The sequence below is a fragment of the Lepisma saccharinum genome, chromosome 17 (assembly GCF_977018435.1).
Source record: "Lepisma saccharinum chromosome 17, izLepSacc3.1, whole genome shotgun sequence".
NCBI classification, from domain to species: Eukaryota; Metazoa; Arthropoda; class Insecta; order Zygentoma; family Lepismatidae; genus Lepisma; species Lepisma saccharinum.
Window position 1 is genome coordinate 43887715 of NC_139245.1, and position 18847 is coordinate 43906561.

General features: G+C 37.1%; 2 protein-coding genes across 4 annotated transcripts in view; one reads left to right on the forward strand and one right to left on the reverse strand.

Annotated features, from left to right (window-relative positions):
* Positions 1-2947, reverse strand: part of Rab23 (RAS oncogene family member Rab23) — a 353877-nt gene extending 350930 nt beyond the window's left edge. For 2 of the 3 annotated variants that reach the window (XM_083139370.1, XM_083139367.1), the window contains exon 1: positions 2711-2947. The gene's annotated coding sequence lies outside the window, so the exon portion shown is untranslated. Of the gene's footprint in view, positions 1-2646; positions 2668-2710 lie in introns of those variants that run through there. The other variant, XM_083139368.1, reaches the window with a different exon arrangement.
* LOC146001704 (acid sphingomyelinase-like phosphodiesterase 3b) overlaps positions 1-18833 on the forward strand; it is a 47310-nt gene extending 28477 nt beyond the window's left edge. Inside the window, exons 2-9 of the mRNA XM_083139365.1 lie at positions 6380-6508; positions 9856-9924; positions 10763-10922; positions 12245-12507; positions 15039-15202; positions 16400-16586; positions 17720-17847; positions 18402-18833. Coding sequence (XP_082995491.1) covers positions 6409-6508; positions 9856-9924; positions 10763-10922; positions 12245-12507; positions 15039-15202; positions 16400-16586; positions 17720-17847; positions 18402-18779 — 1449 coding nt within the window. The 5' untranslated portion in view covers positions 6380-6408 and the 3' untranslated portion in view covers positions 18780-18833. The remainder of the gene's footprint in view (positions 1-6379; positions 6509-9855; positions 9925-10762; positions 10923-12244; positions 12508-15038; positions 15203-16399; positions 16587-17719; positions 17848-18401) is intronic.
* Positions 18834-18847: the final 14 nt, after the last annotated feature.

Genomic DNA, 18847 nt, shown 5'->3' on the forward strand with positions numbered 1-18847 from the left:
GATTGTTGTGAATGTGTTGCATGCTTCTTACTACATGTAGCTTCACTGCCGTGGCAAAGGGGGGTTATACCTCCCATTTCCCCTCACAGCATTTCTAAAAAAAGAATACACCCCCCCCCCGCCCCAGGGCACGCAACTCTGTAGCCCGTGGGAATATGCTGTGATTTGCTTTTTCAGAGGCAATTTCGTTAAATAATCACACTTGCGCGCAAGCTAGAGTGATTAAATGCTGTACCGGACAATGACGAACAGTGCGCTTCAGAGAGAGGTATAGCGGAAGATAGGCGACAAACAACCACTCCCTAATTTTCCACATATATACAACTTTTATGTAATTTTTGTCGGGTAGCACCCACCCCCTAGACAGGGGTAACGCGACGTACCCCGCCACTCGCACCATATAGATCGTGATGTTACTACAAGTCAAAATCTCATCACCTGCAACGAATAGAAATATTAAACTACGTGTAAAGATACATGGCCAAAAAATGGAGTTTTCATAAGGTGTAGATTTCTATGCTCGGTTTCGGGTAGTATCTCTACATCGAAATAAGGAACGTGGTATTTGGGATCTTTTTCCTTCCTCTCTGGCTGAAAATTTTTGACCTGTGGGGTGCTTAATTTATTTATATATTACCTATACTTCTTCCTGCTCCTGGAAATTTTTCAAATACAGTAGGGTCTCGTTTATCCGACATTCCGTATTATCAGACATACCAACGGAAGAAAAAATCATCGATCGGCAACAAGAACTGCAAGTTGCGAGCGTGAGAGTAGTCTATTTTTAGTTTCGCCCGACCCTGTGCCCGAGTGGTTAGCACATCGTGCTGCGACGCGAAGGGTCCCGGGTTCGAATCCCGCTCTACTCTGGCTTGGTTGTTTGTGAATGTCCAATCATCCATTTCATCACTCATCCCCATCTTCGCAAATTAGCCAACAGGCACGAAACGCGAAGTAAAATAACTGTGTTTAACTTCAAACAATTCTGTAACTGTAAGTTCATTTTTCCAGTTAATTTTTTCTGTATTGTTGCAAAACATGATCACTGTATTAGGTTCATGTGTAAAATTATAACATTAGTTTGACGTTTAATAGGCTTTTTCTTAACAACTCCCTATTATCCGACATTTTCGCTTATCCGACGTTCTGCCGGCTCCTTTATGTCGGATAAGCGAGACTCTACTGTACCACATTTGAGATAAATATATTTCCATAGACACAGCTTCACCTAATTATCTTACAAAGTTTCTTGATTATAACCGTAATATTGCGGGAGAGGGGTGGGTGGGTGTATTTGCTAAATTTGAAACTAAAGGAAACATTAAATGATTCCTATATCAATTTCTATTATTATTCCATTTATCACGTTTGCATCATCAAAATATTGTTTAAAACTATTTCTCTAGTTGTTCCCAATAATTAAAAGGCAACTTGATTCTTAACGAAGGGGGAGGGGGGACAGGGTGCGAAATCATTTAAGACTGGTGGCGGGAGAAAGATCTTAATCTACAAACCCCCCTTCCCACAAACATACATATAAATTATACGATATACATATTTATAATGTTATTAAAAGTAAAAATAAATTTGTTACTTTTATGTATATAAGATATTATAATGTAGCAAACTACTTCCTTTACTAACTCGTTAAAGATGTTAATAAATTATGAAATAGTTGAAGTGGTTTTATTATGTGTAAGATTGTATTTAGATTTTGCTTTATGTTAATATAATAAATCAATTAGATTTCATAGTTATTATTGTTTTGCATTCTTGATTTACTTTTATTGTGCGTATTGATGTAGATTTGTTAATCATCTCTTGAGATTTATTCGATATTATTCTTAGTACAGTAGCTATATTTGAAATTAAAAGCAATTGCTTATCTTTTGTTTGTTGTAACAAAAACTCTCCCCCCTGGAATTTTTGGTGGAGGGATTTTTGATGCAAAGATTGTTGGGGGGGAAATCCCCGTCCCCCCAGGATTTCGCACCCTGGGGGGGGGGGCTATATGTACCGTACTACATTATAAAACTGTAGAACTCGGATGATTGGCCCTTTCCAAAAATAATTCAATACAGTACACACACACTTCGCTCTCACATTTTTATCTGCCCTCAAACTTAGTTTGAACGTCAAATAATGCTAGTCTTTGAGAGATATATATCGAATGAAATGCGTTTTACGCTTCCACGAAATATATTAATGTAGAGCCTTGTCGCCCTATCTTAAACAGGCTACCGCTGCTTTCTTTGACATTTCTCTCCAGTGCTGTAAACATGTCACTCCTGGTTTCGTCAGTTGTCATGTCAAATATGTCGTTCTAGATCATGTACTCAAAACATTTTATTCGTGCATTTTTGTTTGTTGGTACTTTTATAGCAATTCCACTGACATCTATTCGCTCGCTAACGATTCATCACTCGATTTATAGATCAAGGCACTGAAATCTCCAAGTTTTGAGTACAGTCAAACCCTAACTTGTAATAATATTCCGAACACAAACTTGTCAATTTCATAACTCGACTTTGAAATGCGGGTCTTACCTATTTTTCTCAGCTATATATTATCAAAATTCTATTCGGCATAATGTTACTAACTGCTAAAGAAATAAAGTGAGCGCGCGCCAAACACTTGATTACGCACCTGCTGTTTCACCGGGCACCCCACACAGTTGTTTAGGTTCAAGTTCAAAGTTTTCTCAACTTACCTACAGTAGAAACCTCTCCATTATTTCCCACGCGTATTTTGACAGAAGTTGTGTCTTAATCACACGATTCACACATAAATAAGGAAACTCGAGGTTGCTCCTAATATTCGGAAGCACACACACGGGCGTTAATTTCTTTTATCGCAAACAATAATTTCAGATGTAGCACTTACACACACATCATTCACAACGGACAGTATTCAGCGAAATCTCATGCCGACATTCGGAACACCTGGTCGTTTACCTGTGGCAAGCTTGCAGTTACTTTCAATTCCCCTCGCCAGAGTGAAGCACCATCTGTAGCAGAAAGCGAAATGTTTATTCATTGCGATCATTGCCTTTTTGCTTTACAACAAAACAGAAGGGGTGAGGAATCCACTCTTTTTATGAGAATAAATCGATGAATGTATTTCCAATTTCCTTTGACTGTATGGAATCTTCAGATTGATCTGAATGAAATGACGATATTAGGAGGCAGTGGCGTGCCCAGGAGGGAGGGGGGGGGGTCAAACCCCTTGGCCCCGTATTCCTAAAAAATGAAAGTTAAATGCAGGGAAAGATGACAAAACGAGGCCTGAAATACTAAAAAGTAACAGCGGATCGTCCCACAGCCAACATCTTTACAAACAAAAAAAATGTAACTAAATACTCTGTTTTAGACCAAGGAAGGAAGAATTTTATGTACGGGATACCTATATATTTAGGGATATACAGGGTGTCTAGAAAAGATCTGACACATTTTACTTGAGAATGAAACAGAAAAGAAAAAAGATTCAACGAATCTAATTGCAAGGATGTGGATAATCTCAAAACGTTTTTAATTCTTTGTTGGTACATTTGTATACATGTTCCGTTTATTGTACAGAGAATGTCACGATGAAAGTTCATTCCTTGGCAGGTTACAGTCAGAAGTATAATTATGCAGCTTATCCATTTCCTCAATAATTCAAAGGTAACAAAACACTACATGAAACTAGTAGACAACAGAAAAGAAGAGTCGTCTGCCTTCCGTGAGAGGTCCTTAATTTGCCACTGTGCAAATCCTGCATTCTAGATCTCAAGAAGATATATTGTGCCAAGTGTTACATTTTTTGTAGTACCAATCAACACTTCTCTTTAGGTTGTAGGTAATCCTTATGAAATATGTGACAAGTTCAAATGGAATTCTATTTGTAAGGATTAATTCTGTTTGCGATTCTTTTGCTAAAATTAGTACATTACCAATCTGACTCTAACCATTGATGGTATTAAATTATTCATATGTGACTAGAAGTAATTGGTGAGAGTGGGAAAGGGATGGATTTAATACGAAGTATTTTAAGCTAGTATCTTAGCTGATTCCATATGATATGCTGTGAGAGGAGGAAATTGAAGTGTTTACAATTCCAAAATTTCTCGTGTAACTTGAGTTGTCTATTTTTTTTTAAAAAAAAGTACCTAAATTAATATATTTACAAATGAACCATTCAATAATGAAGCATGAAGCATGTGCAAAGAAAGAAATTCAACAGGAAAATTCATTATTCATTTGATGATTCATTTCCTATTCAAATCAAATTTTCTGTGTATAGTTTTAACGAAAGTTAAACATTGGATGTGAATTGATTACAAAATCTTTTGTATCCCCAGCATGCTCATTGTTTTGATTAACAGTATACTGTAAAGAAATTTGTAATTTAGTCCCCTAACAGTCATATTACCTTGATACAATGTTAATTATTACTTTAATAACTACGATAATTATTTTTTTTTATTCTTAGAAAGAAGTATAAACAGGCCCGTAGCTAGAGGGGGGCAGGGAATGCCCCCTGTGAAAAATACATTCTCACTAATCTTTACAATTATATTATGTGTTACTCTAGCAACATAACAAAGACACTTATTGATTTTGTGATTTATTAGGGTGTATGGGATTCCGTATAATGTTGTACCAGGATTGCGGGGGGGGGGGGATTCCCTATCAGATTCAGACTTCTGGAAATGATTTCGCAATTTTCAGTTGTGACATTTTTTGAGTAGCTAGTCGTGTATTATAGGTGCCTAATGTGTTCGGATGTTTTTCTTGGATGTGTTGCTATGAACTTGGAACTGCTTAAATTTTTGTTTCCCCAAGTCTACCTTTTGGTAATAGTGATTCATGTGGTAGAAAGAGGGGGTGGATATTTGATTTTTGTTACTTTGTGTTGCTTTCTGCCACTTCTAGCTAATCGCAACAATGAAGGATGACGTGAAATTGATGAAGAGACACTCATAAACAGTGCCGCAACCGCAGGGGGCATTGCCCCCCCCCCAACCTTGGACGGAACTCGATTCTAGGGGAACCAAACATTGAAGTAATAAAACAAGACTAGGAGCATCTAAGAATAGCAGGACAATTGGATACTCATGATGGAATTAGTTTTCACGTGTACCTTGCATTTTTCTTCCAAACAGCCAAGGGCACTCGCAAGGGGCACAGAGGGGCAATTGCCCCCACTAGATTTCAAATTTTATACAAATAAAAATACATTTCGTAAAATTTTCTTGTTCGCTTCGCTCGCAATGTCCACTATTCATAGAGTCCAAGTTCAGAGCCATAGGTATGGGGTGGTGCGAGTCGGCCCTGGGAGCCAAACGATCTATATGAAAAAAAAATGATAAAGAGAATGTCATAGCACCCTGTAAAATTATTTGTGCCCTATTAAAACAATTTCTTTTTATGAAACATAATATTAAATATTAATGATGACACTGTAATCCAAGAAGTAATTGATTAATCAAGGGATTCCTATTTGTTTGTCAGGTGTCAAAACATGTATTTCAACTATAATACAATTCACACAATATTTTCCAAAATGATTAACGTAACCAGTAGCCAAACATTGTCTGTAGTGATGCAAGAGTCTCCCCTTTGAAGGAAATAAGAGTCCGTGGTGGACTAAGGGACCCATGTTTTAATGTTTTAGGAAGTACAAAAATATGTATTACAAATTTTTACACAATTCATCAAAGTGTAGATAATATGTAACCATTATTATTTAATTAATTCTTTTTTTCTTGCATAACACAACACAATGGTGTTGTTGGATTCTAGTTAGATTCCTTTGTGCGTAAAAATCTTACATACTGGAAAGTTGAGAGAATTATTATGAAGCATGATTTATAAAGAGCTCCCTTAATCAGTTCTGCAGAGAGACCCAAAGCTGTTGGTACATATTAATCGTCTATTAACATTATAGCCCCGAAAATATTAAGCAGATACAGTCCCTATTAGCCTATTTAGTTAAACTTTATATTCTTTGGCAATCTGGAAAGATCATTATCAAAATATTGCTATTTGATGTTGCTTGAAGTTTTTTTTTGGTTCGTTGCAGTTTCAAGATATCACCCCTTTTCTGTTACTTATCTCTTTTGGGGGAGGAGGCAAGTGCCTCTGTGTACCCTGGTATATCTGCCAATGCGGCGACATAATATATTAAAAATTTGCCCCTTCTAGGATTGACTTCGCCCCCCCCCCTAAAAACAATTCCTGGCTACAGGCCTGAGTATAAACCTATTGCAGATCAAAATTTAACAAATATGATAACTGATATTACTGCTATAATGTTGAAAACACAAAAAAAATATAAATCGTAAAATAACAATATTAATAAAAATTGGTACTGAAATGCAAATTATTCCTACTTGCAGTGCTCAATATTGTACAATGCTGCAGCACCATGAATTCATCAAACAAATCCATGAGCTTTCTAATGTTGCTGCAGCTTGTGTCATTTACAATGGGATTAGCAACCAGTGAGAAAAAGAAGCCACAATTAGGTAAGTACTTGAAAAATAGTATAAATGCACAATAGTGGAAGGTGGAGCTATTATATGATTTCTCATAGTTGAGCATGCAATATAGATAAATAAGTTATAAAGACACTGATAGAGGACATCATCTAGTGCACTTTCAGTTTGCCATACTTTTCCTTGTAAACAAACAATATTCTTTTTTTAAAAAAAAATTGCAAAGACAATTGGTAGAAGTTGTTTATCGGAAGTCTGAATGCAAGATATTTATTCTTGCATCATGTGCAGTCCATAAAAAAACAATAAAATCCAGGAAAAGACAGAGTGATGCATAATAATAACCCATGGCGTAACAGCTCAAGAGGGCCTGTGCCTACCTACCGACTGCCGGCCTCATTCCCACCAGAGTTGGCAGATCATCCACCCAGTTATAGGGTGACATGTGGTCAGCACAACGAACCAAAGTTGTAGGGTTCCATGACATGGGACACTGGTCCCATAAACAGCCCAAATCTCAAGAGAAAAGTTTTTATGCTTCCTTTAGGAGACTCGAACCTGCATGCATCCTGTGGTCAGAGCCCAAAGCTTGCACCTTAGATTACACAGCCTCGATGCAGGACAGAGTGATGCATGAAAAATGATTTTAAAAAAGTTAATAATTTTCAAGAATGCAGGTCTTAATTTTTCCGGTAAATAGCTCCTAGAACATTCTTTACGATTCCATTCATCACACGAAACATCTGTAAAACAATCTTCATTACCTCGGCCAATTTAGTTGCAAATGTTAAAGGTTCAACATATTCAATGAGTAATCAATAATGATGTCAAAATTCTCGATGAGTCATCATCAAGTCTCTGTATATCAATATGGGGGGTCATCAAATGTACCTTGGACCTATCTTGCTCTCTTTTTATATACACTACTCTGCTCAAAACAATTAGGGATCATGGAAAATATCCGTAAGTTTATGTGTCATCAATGACATGAACGAAGATGGGCGTGAAAGTGCTCCTTGACATGAAACATCAAGATTGGTGTATGAAGACACGTGACTCAGTTATTTTGTGCTGTCTGCAGGTGGGTACCCCATCCGAATGGTGGTAGATGGGAGAAATGCAGTTGTGGGAATGCCAGTAGCCAGCCAACAGACAGTGTAGGAGTTCGTGAAGGAATGTGGGCAAGTGGTACAATGTCACAACAGCACGATTTGCCAGAAACCATGGCATGGAGGGCCATAGGAAGGATGGAAGCTGGACAGACACAGCGAGTGATAGCAGCTGTCCTTGGAGTATCACAAAGTGTCATTTCCCACCTGTGGACTTGGCTCCAAAGGACAGGAAATGTGCGATGAAGGCAAGGTCAAGGCCATCTGCAAGCAAGAACACCAAGAGATCGGTACCCCCTGTTGACAACCCGTCGAAACAGACTACAGAATGCAACGCAGCTGCAACATTCCCTGCTCACAACTACAGGAAGTAGTGTCTCATGTCAAACCATCCACAATCATCTATGTGTAGGTGACCTCTATGCACGTAGGCCCATGTGCCATTAACTGCATGACACCGAAGGGCCCGTAGAAACTGGGCTAAAGTTCATCACAATTGGGGGCATGCCGAATGGAGGAGGGTGCTGTTCTCTGATGAGTCACAGTTCAATTTTCAGTGACAATCAACATGTTTTAATCTAGAGGGAACGTGGAACATGCTACAACCCTGTACTTGTCCAGGAAACATCCCAGTACAGTGATTGTGGATTGATGGAGTGGGCTGGAATCAGTAATGGTGGAAGGACAGATCTCCACATCATCCGAAATGGCAGTTTGACAGACCTTAGAACTCATGTCATTCCATACACAGGCGCAACTGGTGATGGGCCCCTTTTATGGACGATAATGGCCATCTGCACAGAGCTCTGTTGGTGGACAACATGCTAGAGGATGAGGGAGTCAAGTATATGGAGTGGCCTGCATGCTCACCGGACTTAAATCCTATTTAGCATGTCTGGGACTCACTTGGCAGATGCATTGCAGCTAGGCTGTCACCTCCCTCACACCTTCCAGTGCTAGAGGTTGCCCTAAATGAAGAGTAGCGATAAATCACCCAAACTCTCATCGAGTCCATGCTACGCAGGTGTCTTGCGGTGTTCGCCCTTAGAGTAGACCAGACTAGGAGCCAGTTCCTTTCAAGGGCATGTCCATTTCTGTTGCTACAAACATTGCTCTGTAGTGACCCACATCACGTGAACATTGTGCCAAGTGACTCACATTCCTTTCTGTTGCCAGTAATAATGCATCCTCTACTGTATCTTCTCTTCCAATGCTCATTCACGAACATAAACACCGTTTGTACATAATTTTCATCTATTTTTTTTTTCGGTTTCCCTCTGATCCCCTAATTTTTTTGAGCAGTACATACTGTATATATAGAGAGAACTTATTGCTTGTACGCTTCAGAGGAATACGTTGCTGATTTAAGGTTTTACACCTTTTGTTTCTTTATTATAATCACTAGTGCCCAGGACTTGATGTTATAACATATTTTTTATTTGGCATCGGATCGTGTACTGGGGCGAGATCTTTACATATCTGATGAAAATCAGCCAAAATAGACCAACTTGATAAAGCATATTTTGACATATTTTACCAATTTTGCATTATTACAACATATTTCTTCAATTTTCTCATAATAGCACATATTTCTGTATAATTTCGTAATTGTCTTGCATATACTCTGTTATCTTATAATTTTTCTTCGTATATTTAGCGCAACTGATAGTTCATATTATCGATGCAAACATTATTGAGGGAAAATGTTATCTCATTGTTGTGCAGATTTCTGGCTTCATTTAATTCTCCACCTCCACCCTAGTCAATCTTCCCTGGAAGATACTGAATCCCATATTATGAGAAATTCGAAAGTACTGTTGTGCATATTTTTGGATTTACTGGAAATATTTCTACCTTTTAATGACATATTTTTCAATTTTTATGACATAATTACATACATATTTTACAGTTTTATAGGACATAAAGTTCCAGGCCCTAATCATCGCTGTCTGGGTATGCTGAGTAGTACTCAAGTATGATATATTTCCATGACTTTATGTGATATAGCAAATCAAATCCATCAACTAAGACTATCTCAAATGCTTTGCAACAGTGTCAGTTGACTTTATTCTTTAAAACTGAAATTATGCTATGAAGTTTCAAGCATAATAAAGATTCACATGTATGTAGCTGCACTGTAGCTAAGTTAAACTGAAACTGCATTTAATAAAATTAAGAACAATTTACAACATGCAAGAGATTTTAAGATGTGATAAATATGTTACTTTTGATTTATATAATCAGTTTATTTCTTACCTTATTTTCCAGATTACTTTTGGCATGTAACAGATATTCATTTGCATGAAATGTACGACACTTACGGTGATGTTAAGAAAAGTAAGTACTTTAATATAAATAATATAATATAAATATTGTGAACAAATAATGCACTGAAATAAACTCTTTACTTATGGTTGATAGAATAGGAGAACATAAAGCCAGCGTTACATGTTTGGATACCAACATTCACGAAGAAAGCAGTATTCTTCTTTATGGCAGACAATTGTGGCAGAGTTAGCACAGCATGCTACAATGTCAGCGGTCCCAGGTTCGAACCCTGGCCTGGGAATGGGTGTCCTTTGGAAATGTTTCTTCATCAATTCCATCGCATCATTATCTTCATTAGGATAAAGTGGGAGAAAAGTGAAGTAAAATACACCAAATCAATCAATCTTCTTTGTAATAAATGTAATACAACACAGAACGGAAAATTGAGGCTGGAGTCAGATATTTCACAGACCAAATTTAAGTTTCAGGCTTATGCACAACACTAAAATGAGAGATGGAGGTAATTTTCACACATAGTTCTACGAAACTTTCAGACCAAAGTGGCAAGCAACACTTGTCATTTTCAGACATGACCGGCTGCATATATTGCTTGTTGCTTGCATATCACTCACACTAGGCTGTTCACTCAATACTGTTGTCTTGGTCTGTTGGTGATAAATGCACAGTGAACGAATTTTTACAAATTGAGGACCCCATTTTGGTGTGAAATCCCCACATTACATGTCACTTTCGTCTCAAAGTCCCTTAGGGAGAATTCGCATCAAAGCATCAGGCGACATGTATCGCTTGAGAATTTCACCAATCGAATGCATACTTGTGCAGGCTGCCATTCCAGTACGGTGTGAATTCTACCTTAGTTGTTAATATTAACTTATTTTTGCTTTAGATTGCAGACCTGTAAAAGATACAAGGCGTGTGTCTCATTCAATTGAAGCACTGGGGAAATATGGAGACTACAATTGTGATTCCCCCAAGGCTTTGGTACTTTCTGCACTAAAGCAAATAAAGAAAATTGATGGAGTTCCTGCATTTATATTATGGTCAGGGTAAGTGTCTACTTCCGATATACCTAAGTAGTTACATACATATATATGTGAACAAATATAACTTTTTGCAGTTCTTAAGACAGGTGCTAAAATCAATGTAGCACATGCAGGACTACTAAGTTTATTATAATAATAACCCATGGCTCAACAGCCCTTGGCCTATCTCCCAACTGTCAGTTTCCCTCCCAATATTGTCATGAAGGAAATATGTGAACTATGCATAGAGTACATGACATCCACAACTTGATATAAAGTTTTAGTTTTATGGCTATAAAATGTTATGGTGTTGACAATGATAGTCTAATAATATTTCAATGAACTGGCAAAAATAGGATTCAGTTCACATTTTTTCTTTATTATTTATCTGCATTTTGAGCTTTGGAAATACCTTGATGGAGAGTTGAGTCAAGATAATTTGTTAGGTCTTCTAGCTCAGTAAATTATAGTTTGTGATATATTAATAGTTATCTATATATGTAATATATAATACTATACTAAACACAGATGTGTGTGATTACACCCTTAGTACCAAAAAGCTGAAATACATAGCACCACAAAAAAACTCCTAGCATCTAGTATAAACATTAATTAAGGATGTTAATAGATAATATTATTTGTAGCATTTGCAATTTTATCTCTGATCAGTAGAATATTAGATATCGACAGTGCATTTTTCTCGGAAGGAAGGTTCCAGCACACTACAGGTTGGTTTGTTATTGCATTCATCATAAGAACTACTCCAAATATTGTGGCACATTCATAAATAATTTTGCATCTTTGTAGTTACTCACACATTAAAATATGTTATTAGTTTTATTCTTGCCAGTATGGCATACCATTGTCAAATACCAGAAAATAGAACTGGTTATCGGTATGTATAAATTTTATATGGGTACTTGATCAGTACCAGCAAAACTTTCCATCCTGAATTTATTTCTACCAGCTACAGTTCAACTGTGTACACATGCTTTTCTATTCTGCTTGGAACTTCACAGTGTAATTTCAGTTGAAAACAAGTAAGTTAAATGACACCATTACAAAGAACTGGAGGGCAATGACCTTCAGCTAAGACTATTTACTTCCAGCTTTGTAGCATCACTAACGGAGATTTCACAACAAAGGAACAAAACATGTGTTGCTTGAGGATGTCACCAATCGAATGCAGGCTTGGTGGGCTACTGTTACGGTGTAAAACAATGCCACTAATTGGTTCATTCTCAAGTGTCATGCACTGCTTGTCACTTTGGTGTGAAAGCTCCCTACAACTTTCAATAATGATGATGGTAATTAATAAATTAATAAAAAAAAATTGCACATTCCAGAGGTACAGTTCCATCAGACAACGATGAGCAGCCTGAAATGACAAACAGGAAAACATTTGAAATTCTTCATTACATGAGAAGCCTCTTCGTCAGTACCTTTCAACCAGACGATGTTCCTGTGTTTGTTTCCCTTGGGCGAGGGGATTTCTACCCAGCAGGCAAACATACTCTCAACGACACTGATGGCTCCTACAAGGGACTGTCAGAAGTGATGCAGTTCTGGTTTCAACAAAAAGAACAAACAATGAAAAAATTTCCTTTAGGTTTGTACCAGTTAAGTGTTCTGTCATGATGTGTCTGTGCATTCTGAACATTACAATCAATTACAAATGTGATTTGTAACAATTTGCTCAAGATTCACTATTTACGGCTGAGCTGATACCACTTGGAACCAATATACATAGCAACACTGATACTTAGAAGCATGCATATTTTGTTTTTGACGACAACACAAAATGTGGAGATAACATATTGTAGTGTTCATTTTCAATGTTTCTGAAAGATGTGAGGTGCACTTTGCTACCATGCTTTGTCACGAAATGAACTGCAAAATGTGAAATAAACTCTTAAACTGGAAATTTTGGGTTTATTTTCCGACGCGACACTTTCCGAGGTCTGAATTATCCTGAGAGTTGTGCAAATCACAGAAAAATTGATACGTTCTGCTGAAAATATTTGAAAAGCAAAAATGGACTCCTTTACACAGGAATAAACTTAATACTCTGATAACTACAGCGTATCCGGCATAAAAGTACAATAAAAGAAAAAGTCATTACCTGTAATATTTAAACAAGAGAACTTTAAGCCTTACGTACTTTGAAAGGTAATCTCAAACTGTTTTTTTTTCCTGCGCTTGCACTTGTTGGATTGCACGCGCGCGTGTGCAAACTGAACTGAATTGAACAGTCGTAGCATCAGTAACCATGTGGACTCTGGAGATCACCGGATATTATTCCTCTTGATTTTTTCTTTGGGGTTTTGTACAGTCATAAGTGTACCAGACACGAGTTCGTGACCTTCCTGATCTACAACATCACATTTGTGCTGCAATCTGAAATGTGACCAGTAATGCTGAACAACACATGGGCGGAGCGTGAATACAGGTTGGACATCTGTAGAGCAACTAATAATGGTGCTCATATTGAGGTGTACTAGCTATGTAAAAAAAAAAAAACTTTTTGAGTTACTCTATAGATAGAAGAAAACTCTAAGGAAATATCTTAATAAACTTATAAAATTTTATTTTATTGAACTTTTAAGCCCGACACACTGTATATAACTGTACTACAAGAAGTGCAATGTTCATTTTGTGTAATAAGCAGTGCTCGAAAAATCTTCATCAGAACTATGTGGCAGCTTTGAAATTCAGGCGCCGGGAAACCACCTACTGGCAATTGTGCATACTATAAGAAGTTTAGCATCACCGTATTCAAAAGATTGCTAAATCATGTGAGAAAGCAGAAAATTTGGGGTTGGGGGACAAAAAAGTAAGGAATAGTTACTGATTCTATGAAATGTTCACAACATTGATAAAAAAAATCATAACACCATTAAGCCTGGTTTCCATGATATGAAAGACTCAAAATGCTGACCAAGGCAGAAATTTATTTATAAAACGTAACGTTTAAACCTTGTAGCAAGGTCTTTTGTAGACCCAACTGCGAAAGAAACAGTAGGCAAATTGTCCACCACCATTTTCATTCAGTCTGTATTACACAATGTGATGACAATGAATTATGAATTGAAGTGAGCCGCGGTGGCTCAGTCGGTAACAGGTCTGACTAATATGCTAAAGGTCCCGGGTTCGATCCCTGGCCGGTTCAAATCCGGGAACTTTTCTAACGTTGGAAGCGGTCCCGGCGCCCACCCAGCATCGAATGATATGGGTACCTGGGGGAAACCCTGGGGGGTAAAGGCAGTCAGGGGAGTGATGCTGATCACATCACCCCCTTTATGAATTGAAATAATAACTTAAATAAGCAAAGAACAATGCGTGCTTCGAACCAACATAGTTTCATTCCTTAAAACAACACAGGATGTAGAATAAAAAAGTAAATAAAATAGCGGTTGACAATTTGCTTACCATTATCTTTGCCGCTGACTTTACTTGGTGCAGAGTCTGAAGAAGACCTTGCTAGACGGTTGAAACGTTACGTTTTAGATTATGTTTTAAAATAAGTTTGAGTTTTTCAAAATAATTATTTGCTAACTTGCTACACTGCAATTTGAACTTAGAATCTTCAAAATTTCATACATGCAAACTTAAAAGAACGGCAACATTACAGTAAAAGATCACAGTCGCCATGGCGACCTGGCGACTGGGATTTTTCGAGCCCTGGTAATAAGTATAGTTTTTAGATCAAATTTTGTTTCTTTATTCATCATTTTACATACTGCTTTGGATCCCGAAATATTTCAAAGTTTTTGTACTGAAATCTTAATATTTTATTCACCATAAATATGTGGCTTTACCAATAACCGATAATCCACCGATCAGATGTAAAATTTCAAATGGTCCTTGAAGAACCTGATTGGTTCATTGACCTCCTTAATAAATGTATGTTATCAGATGGGCCAAGCTTTTGCAATGAAAAGAAGCTGCATAGACATTTACATTGTAAGATATTTATAGATATATCAGATCGGTAAAATTATTGGTAATTTTATTGATAAATCAATATGCCAATAACAAATGAATACCAATCCAATCTGTCTGATTCCTACTATATTCTTTAAAGTATTAAATCTTGCCGCAAAGGGGCAAAATAATAATTCATTATGTATCTTATTTCAGGGGGATTTTTTGACATAAAACTTCCAAAGCTTGATTTAAGAATAGTCTCCTTAAATACCAACTTTTTCTTGAGGGACCACATAGCGTCAACCCTTGATGACCCCGATGGGCAATGGGAATGGCTGACTGACGTTCTTCAACACTGCAAGGATAGAAGCGAGAAGGTATGGGACAAGTGCTCAGAACTTGTTTCAGTTAGTGTAGAAATTCTGGTAAAACCAGATCGTGTTGATCGATGATCTCACATGGCAATCTAAAGTGACATTGGGACTCATCCAGCCTTTAAACAATGGGTACCAGGGGGAAGGTGGGAATCAACCCTGGGAAGTTAAGGCACAAGAATCTGGTCTTGATAACTCACCTCATGTATGGCCTAGATTGAGAATGCATAGCACCTTATCCCCATGCCAACTATGCGACTTCAAGGCATGGTGTAATGCAGTAACAGTAAGTATATTATGTAGTTTAGCTTGATGGTAGAAAATTTAGTGGACTCTTCTTAATTTGAACTCCAAAGGAGACACGGAAAAATGCACTATTAAAGAAACTCGATGAAATAAAACTACTGTACTACAGTACAAACAAAAATAATGAACATGCAGTGGACCTTACAGCAAAAAATTTCATATTTGTGCATGGTTCTATAGTGCAAACCAAAAACAATTTCTTTCACAACAGTAATTAAGCTACTAGTAAATGGAAAAGAAGCTTGTTTTTTTTGATTGTTTATTTTTACACGGTTAACAAAAATCTTCAATTTCATTTATTGCATGAAACAAGTCATCACTAACGTTTCCTTCCAATTCAACATGCCATGCACAACATTGGGAACAAGCTATTGACTAATTACAAGTGACAATTGAGGGTAGATAATAATATCAAAAGGGGTGGGAAATCCCATGTTACTGAGGAAAGGGCAGAGGCTGAACAGCAGCAAACAGAAGCTTTTTTTTTTCCTTCGGCTGTCACTGGATAGCCACCTTCGAATTATACAGTTAAAAGGTTCGAAAATTCAAAGTACATATGAATTTTTAACATGGGTTTCAATAGAAATTTTGTTCGAATTATCCAAGTTTGAATTAAAAAGAGCCAAGCGTATTTCCATATCCATTACTGAAAAACGCAGTAGAACCTCGATTTTACGTTTCTTAGGGGAACAAGCTGTAAAAAACTTAAAATGGGGGAAAATGTAAAACCGAGGAAAATTTTGTAAAATTTTGCTATGTAGGGACCATGAAGATTGAATGCATAATGTGGGAAAATGTAAAATTAGGGTTCCACTGTTTTTAAAAATATGTTGAGGAAAGAAAATTTTGACATGGGTAGATATGGTGTGATAATGAGGAATTTTTCCCCCACAGGCAATTCTCTTTTTCCATGTACCACCTGGAATCTATGAGAAGGTTTATAAGCCACCGGGGCATTTCTTTTTCCATCCCAAGCACAACAAACGCTATTTAACAATCATCAGAAAATACCATGATGTTATAATGGGTCAGTTTGGAGGACACCACCATGAAGATGTATTTAGAGTGCTTTACAGCAATGGTAAGCATTTATTGTTATCTGCTACCTTATTGAACATTGTCTATAGTGAAGAAAAATTATTTTTGCTTGTAATTACTTTGTTAAACAATTAGTGAAAACTGAAAAAGGAGAACAGATTGACAGATTACAGGACAAATATAAAATAAACTAAACATTAAAATAAATACAGAGAAACTAGTACTCACTATTTCTGAAGAACGCTAAGCAACAGTGCAAGTTCCGAGGATGGTTGCAGCAGCCACTGAAATTTATACAACTACGAAAGAAACAGTATTGAGGAAAAAGTGAGTACTTGATTTGATTTGATTTATTTTACTTAGCCTCTTGTGCCACTTTGCGCTAATTTTGAAGATGGGGATGAGTGATGATATGATGAATAGACATCACAAACGTCGATGCTCAAGCCAGGATTCGAACCCGGGATCCCTGGCATCGTAGCGTGATGTGCTAACCACTCTGCCACAGGAGCCAGCAACAAGTGAGTACTGTACTAGTTTCTCTGTATTTATCTACTACTGCATCTCTCATTTCCCAAATATGAAAACATTAAAATGTTGAACATTATTACTTTTAGGTCCTCCTTGATGGTGGTGGTAATATCATCGCCTTGTAATCAAGGTGTCCTGGGTTCGATACCCGGTGGAGGTACATGGACAGTGATTCGGATCCCACTTTAAACTGTAGGTTGAGCCCCGATTAGCCTTTCTGTGCATAAAGTGGAATTAAAACAACAAATCAAATCAAATTATTACCTTTAGTGTATGGGAACCTCCCCGGATGGCAACTTTTAACATCTGTGCTTTTCAAGTTTCCCACAATGTAACCCCCCCTCCAAAAAAAAAAAAATTGTAGCAATTGTCATACAGACATGAAATCGGTCTCTCCCCCGGAATGCCAGGGCTTAGCGGAGTTGCAAATTTATACATTTTTACCATTATACAATAATGGAAGTTCAAGAAAGAAGAAAATTGCAATTTTACGCAAAAATGAGTGTGAACAAAAGAAGACTGAACTGAATAGTTTTCACTAAATGACATTTTAATTGCTGTCACATGGTGGTGGTTCCATTTGAAACCAGCCATCTGTTAAAGGTTAAACAGGTTTTAATTTCTTCTTGCATTTTCTATCCTTAGATAATAAGCCAGTATCCTGGATATTCATCGCACCTTCCCTGTCACCAAGGTTTCAGGAGATTTTCAACAAGAGTTTTCCAACCAATCCAGCTATACGAAGATATACTTTCACTACAGACTCTCTGCAGGTACTTATTTTTTTTTTAGAATAATTACATGTAAGTTCATGATTCAACTTTGTCTGTGCTGTTAATTTTTCAAACATGTTACAAACAAGAAAAACAATAGAAGTTTTGTAGAGGTATCACTGATGCCGCATGCCATGATTTTAAAAATTATCCACAAAAACAGTCGCATTTTCACATAAGTAACCCATCACTTTTGGTAGATACCTCTAGCATTCACCACATCATGTGGCTTCAGTTGCCAACCACACATTGAGAGGGCAACAGTTTCTTGGATTTGATTAGCCAAATTTTTACCTATTTTAACCTTTCACCATGTTTTTAACTTGTCCACTGTCTTTACAAAGCCACATAATGTGGTGAAACTGAGAGGCAAAAATACAGGGATGTGTGAAAAGTTACTCATGTGAAACTGTTAATCTTGGCTGCTAAATACGAGGCGTATTTTTAAAGTAAGTACCGTTTTGAAATTCTGCTGCTGCAGCGCAGAGAATATTCCATTTAATAACTACATTAAATGTCTGTCATGATTCATCTACTCTTATTTATTTTTTCAGGTAATAGATTATGAGCAGTACTACCTTAACATTAGAAAAGCTAGAAGCTTAGATGAGAAAAGTGAGCCTGTTTGGGAAAAGGAATATTCTTTCAGAGACTATTTTGCCATACCTGATATCACCCCAGGTTCGCTGAACCTGATGGCCTTCAGATTGAAAGACAACCCAAAAATGTTTGAAAGATATTACAAAGCAAGCTTGGTTGGGAATTCTCAAGAACCGTGTAAGGAGACGTGCACAACATTTCACATATGCGGAGCCTCACACTTGGATTATACGAAATTCTTTGAGTGCATTTCAGAGAGTAACAAGAGCTCCCCTTTACAGCCAAGGTTTCTGTTATTTGTTTGTGTTTTGTTAATCCCAGTAATCACGTAAAAGAAAGTCAAATGTAAGTAACTCAAATATATATACAGTTATGTCTCTCAAATGCATTTATACTTTTC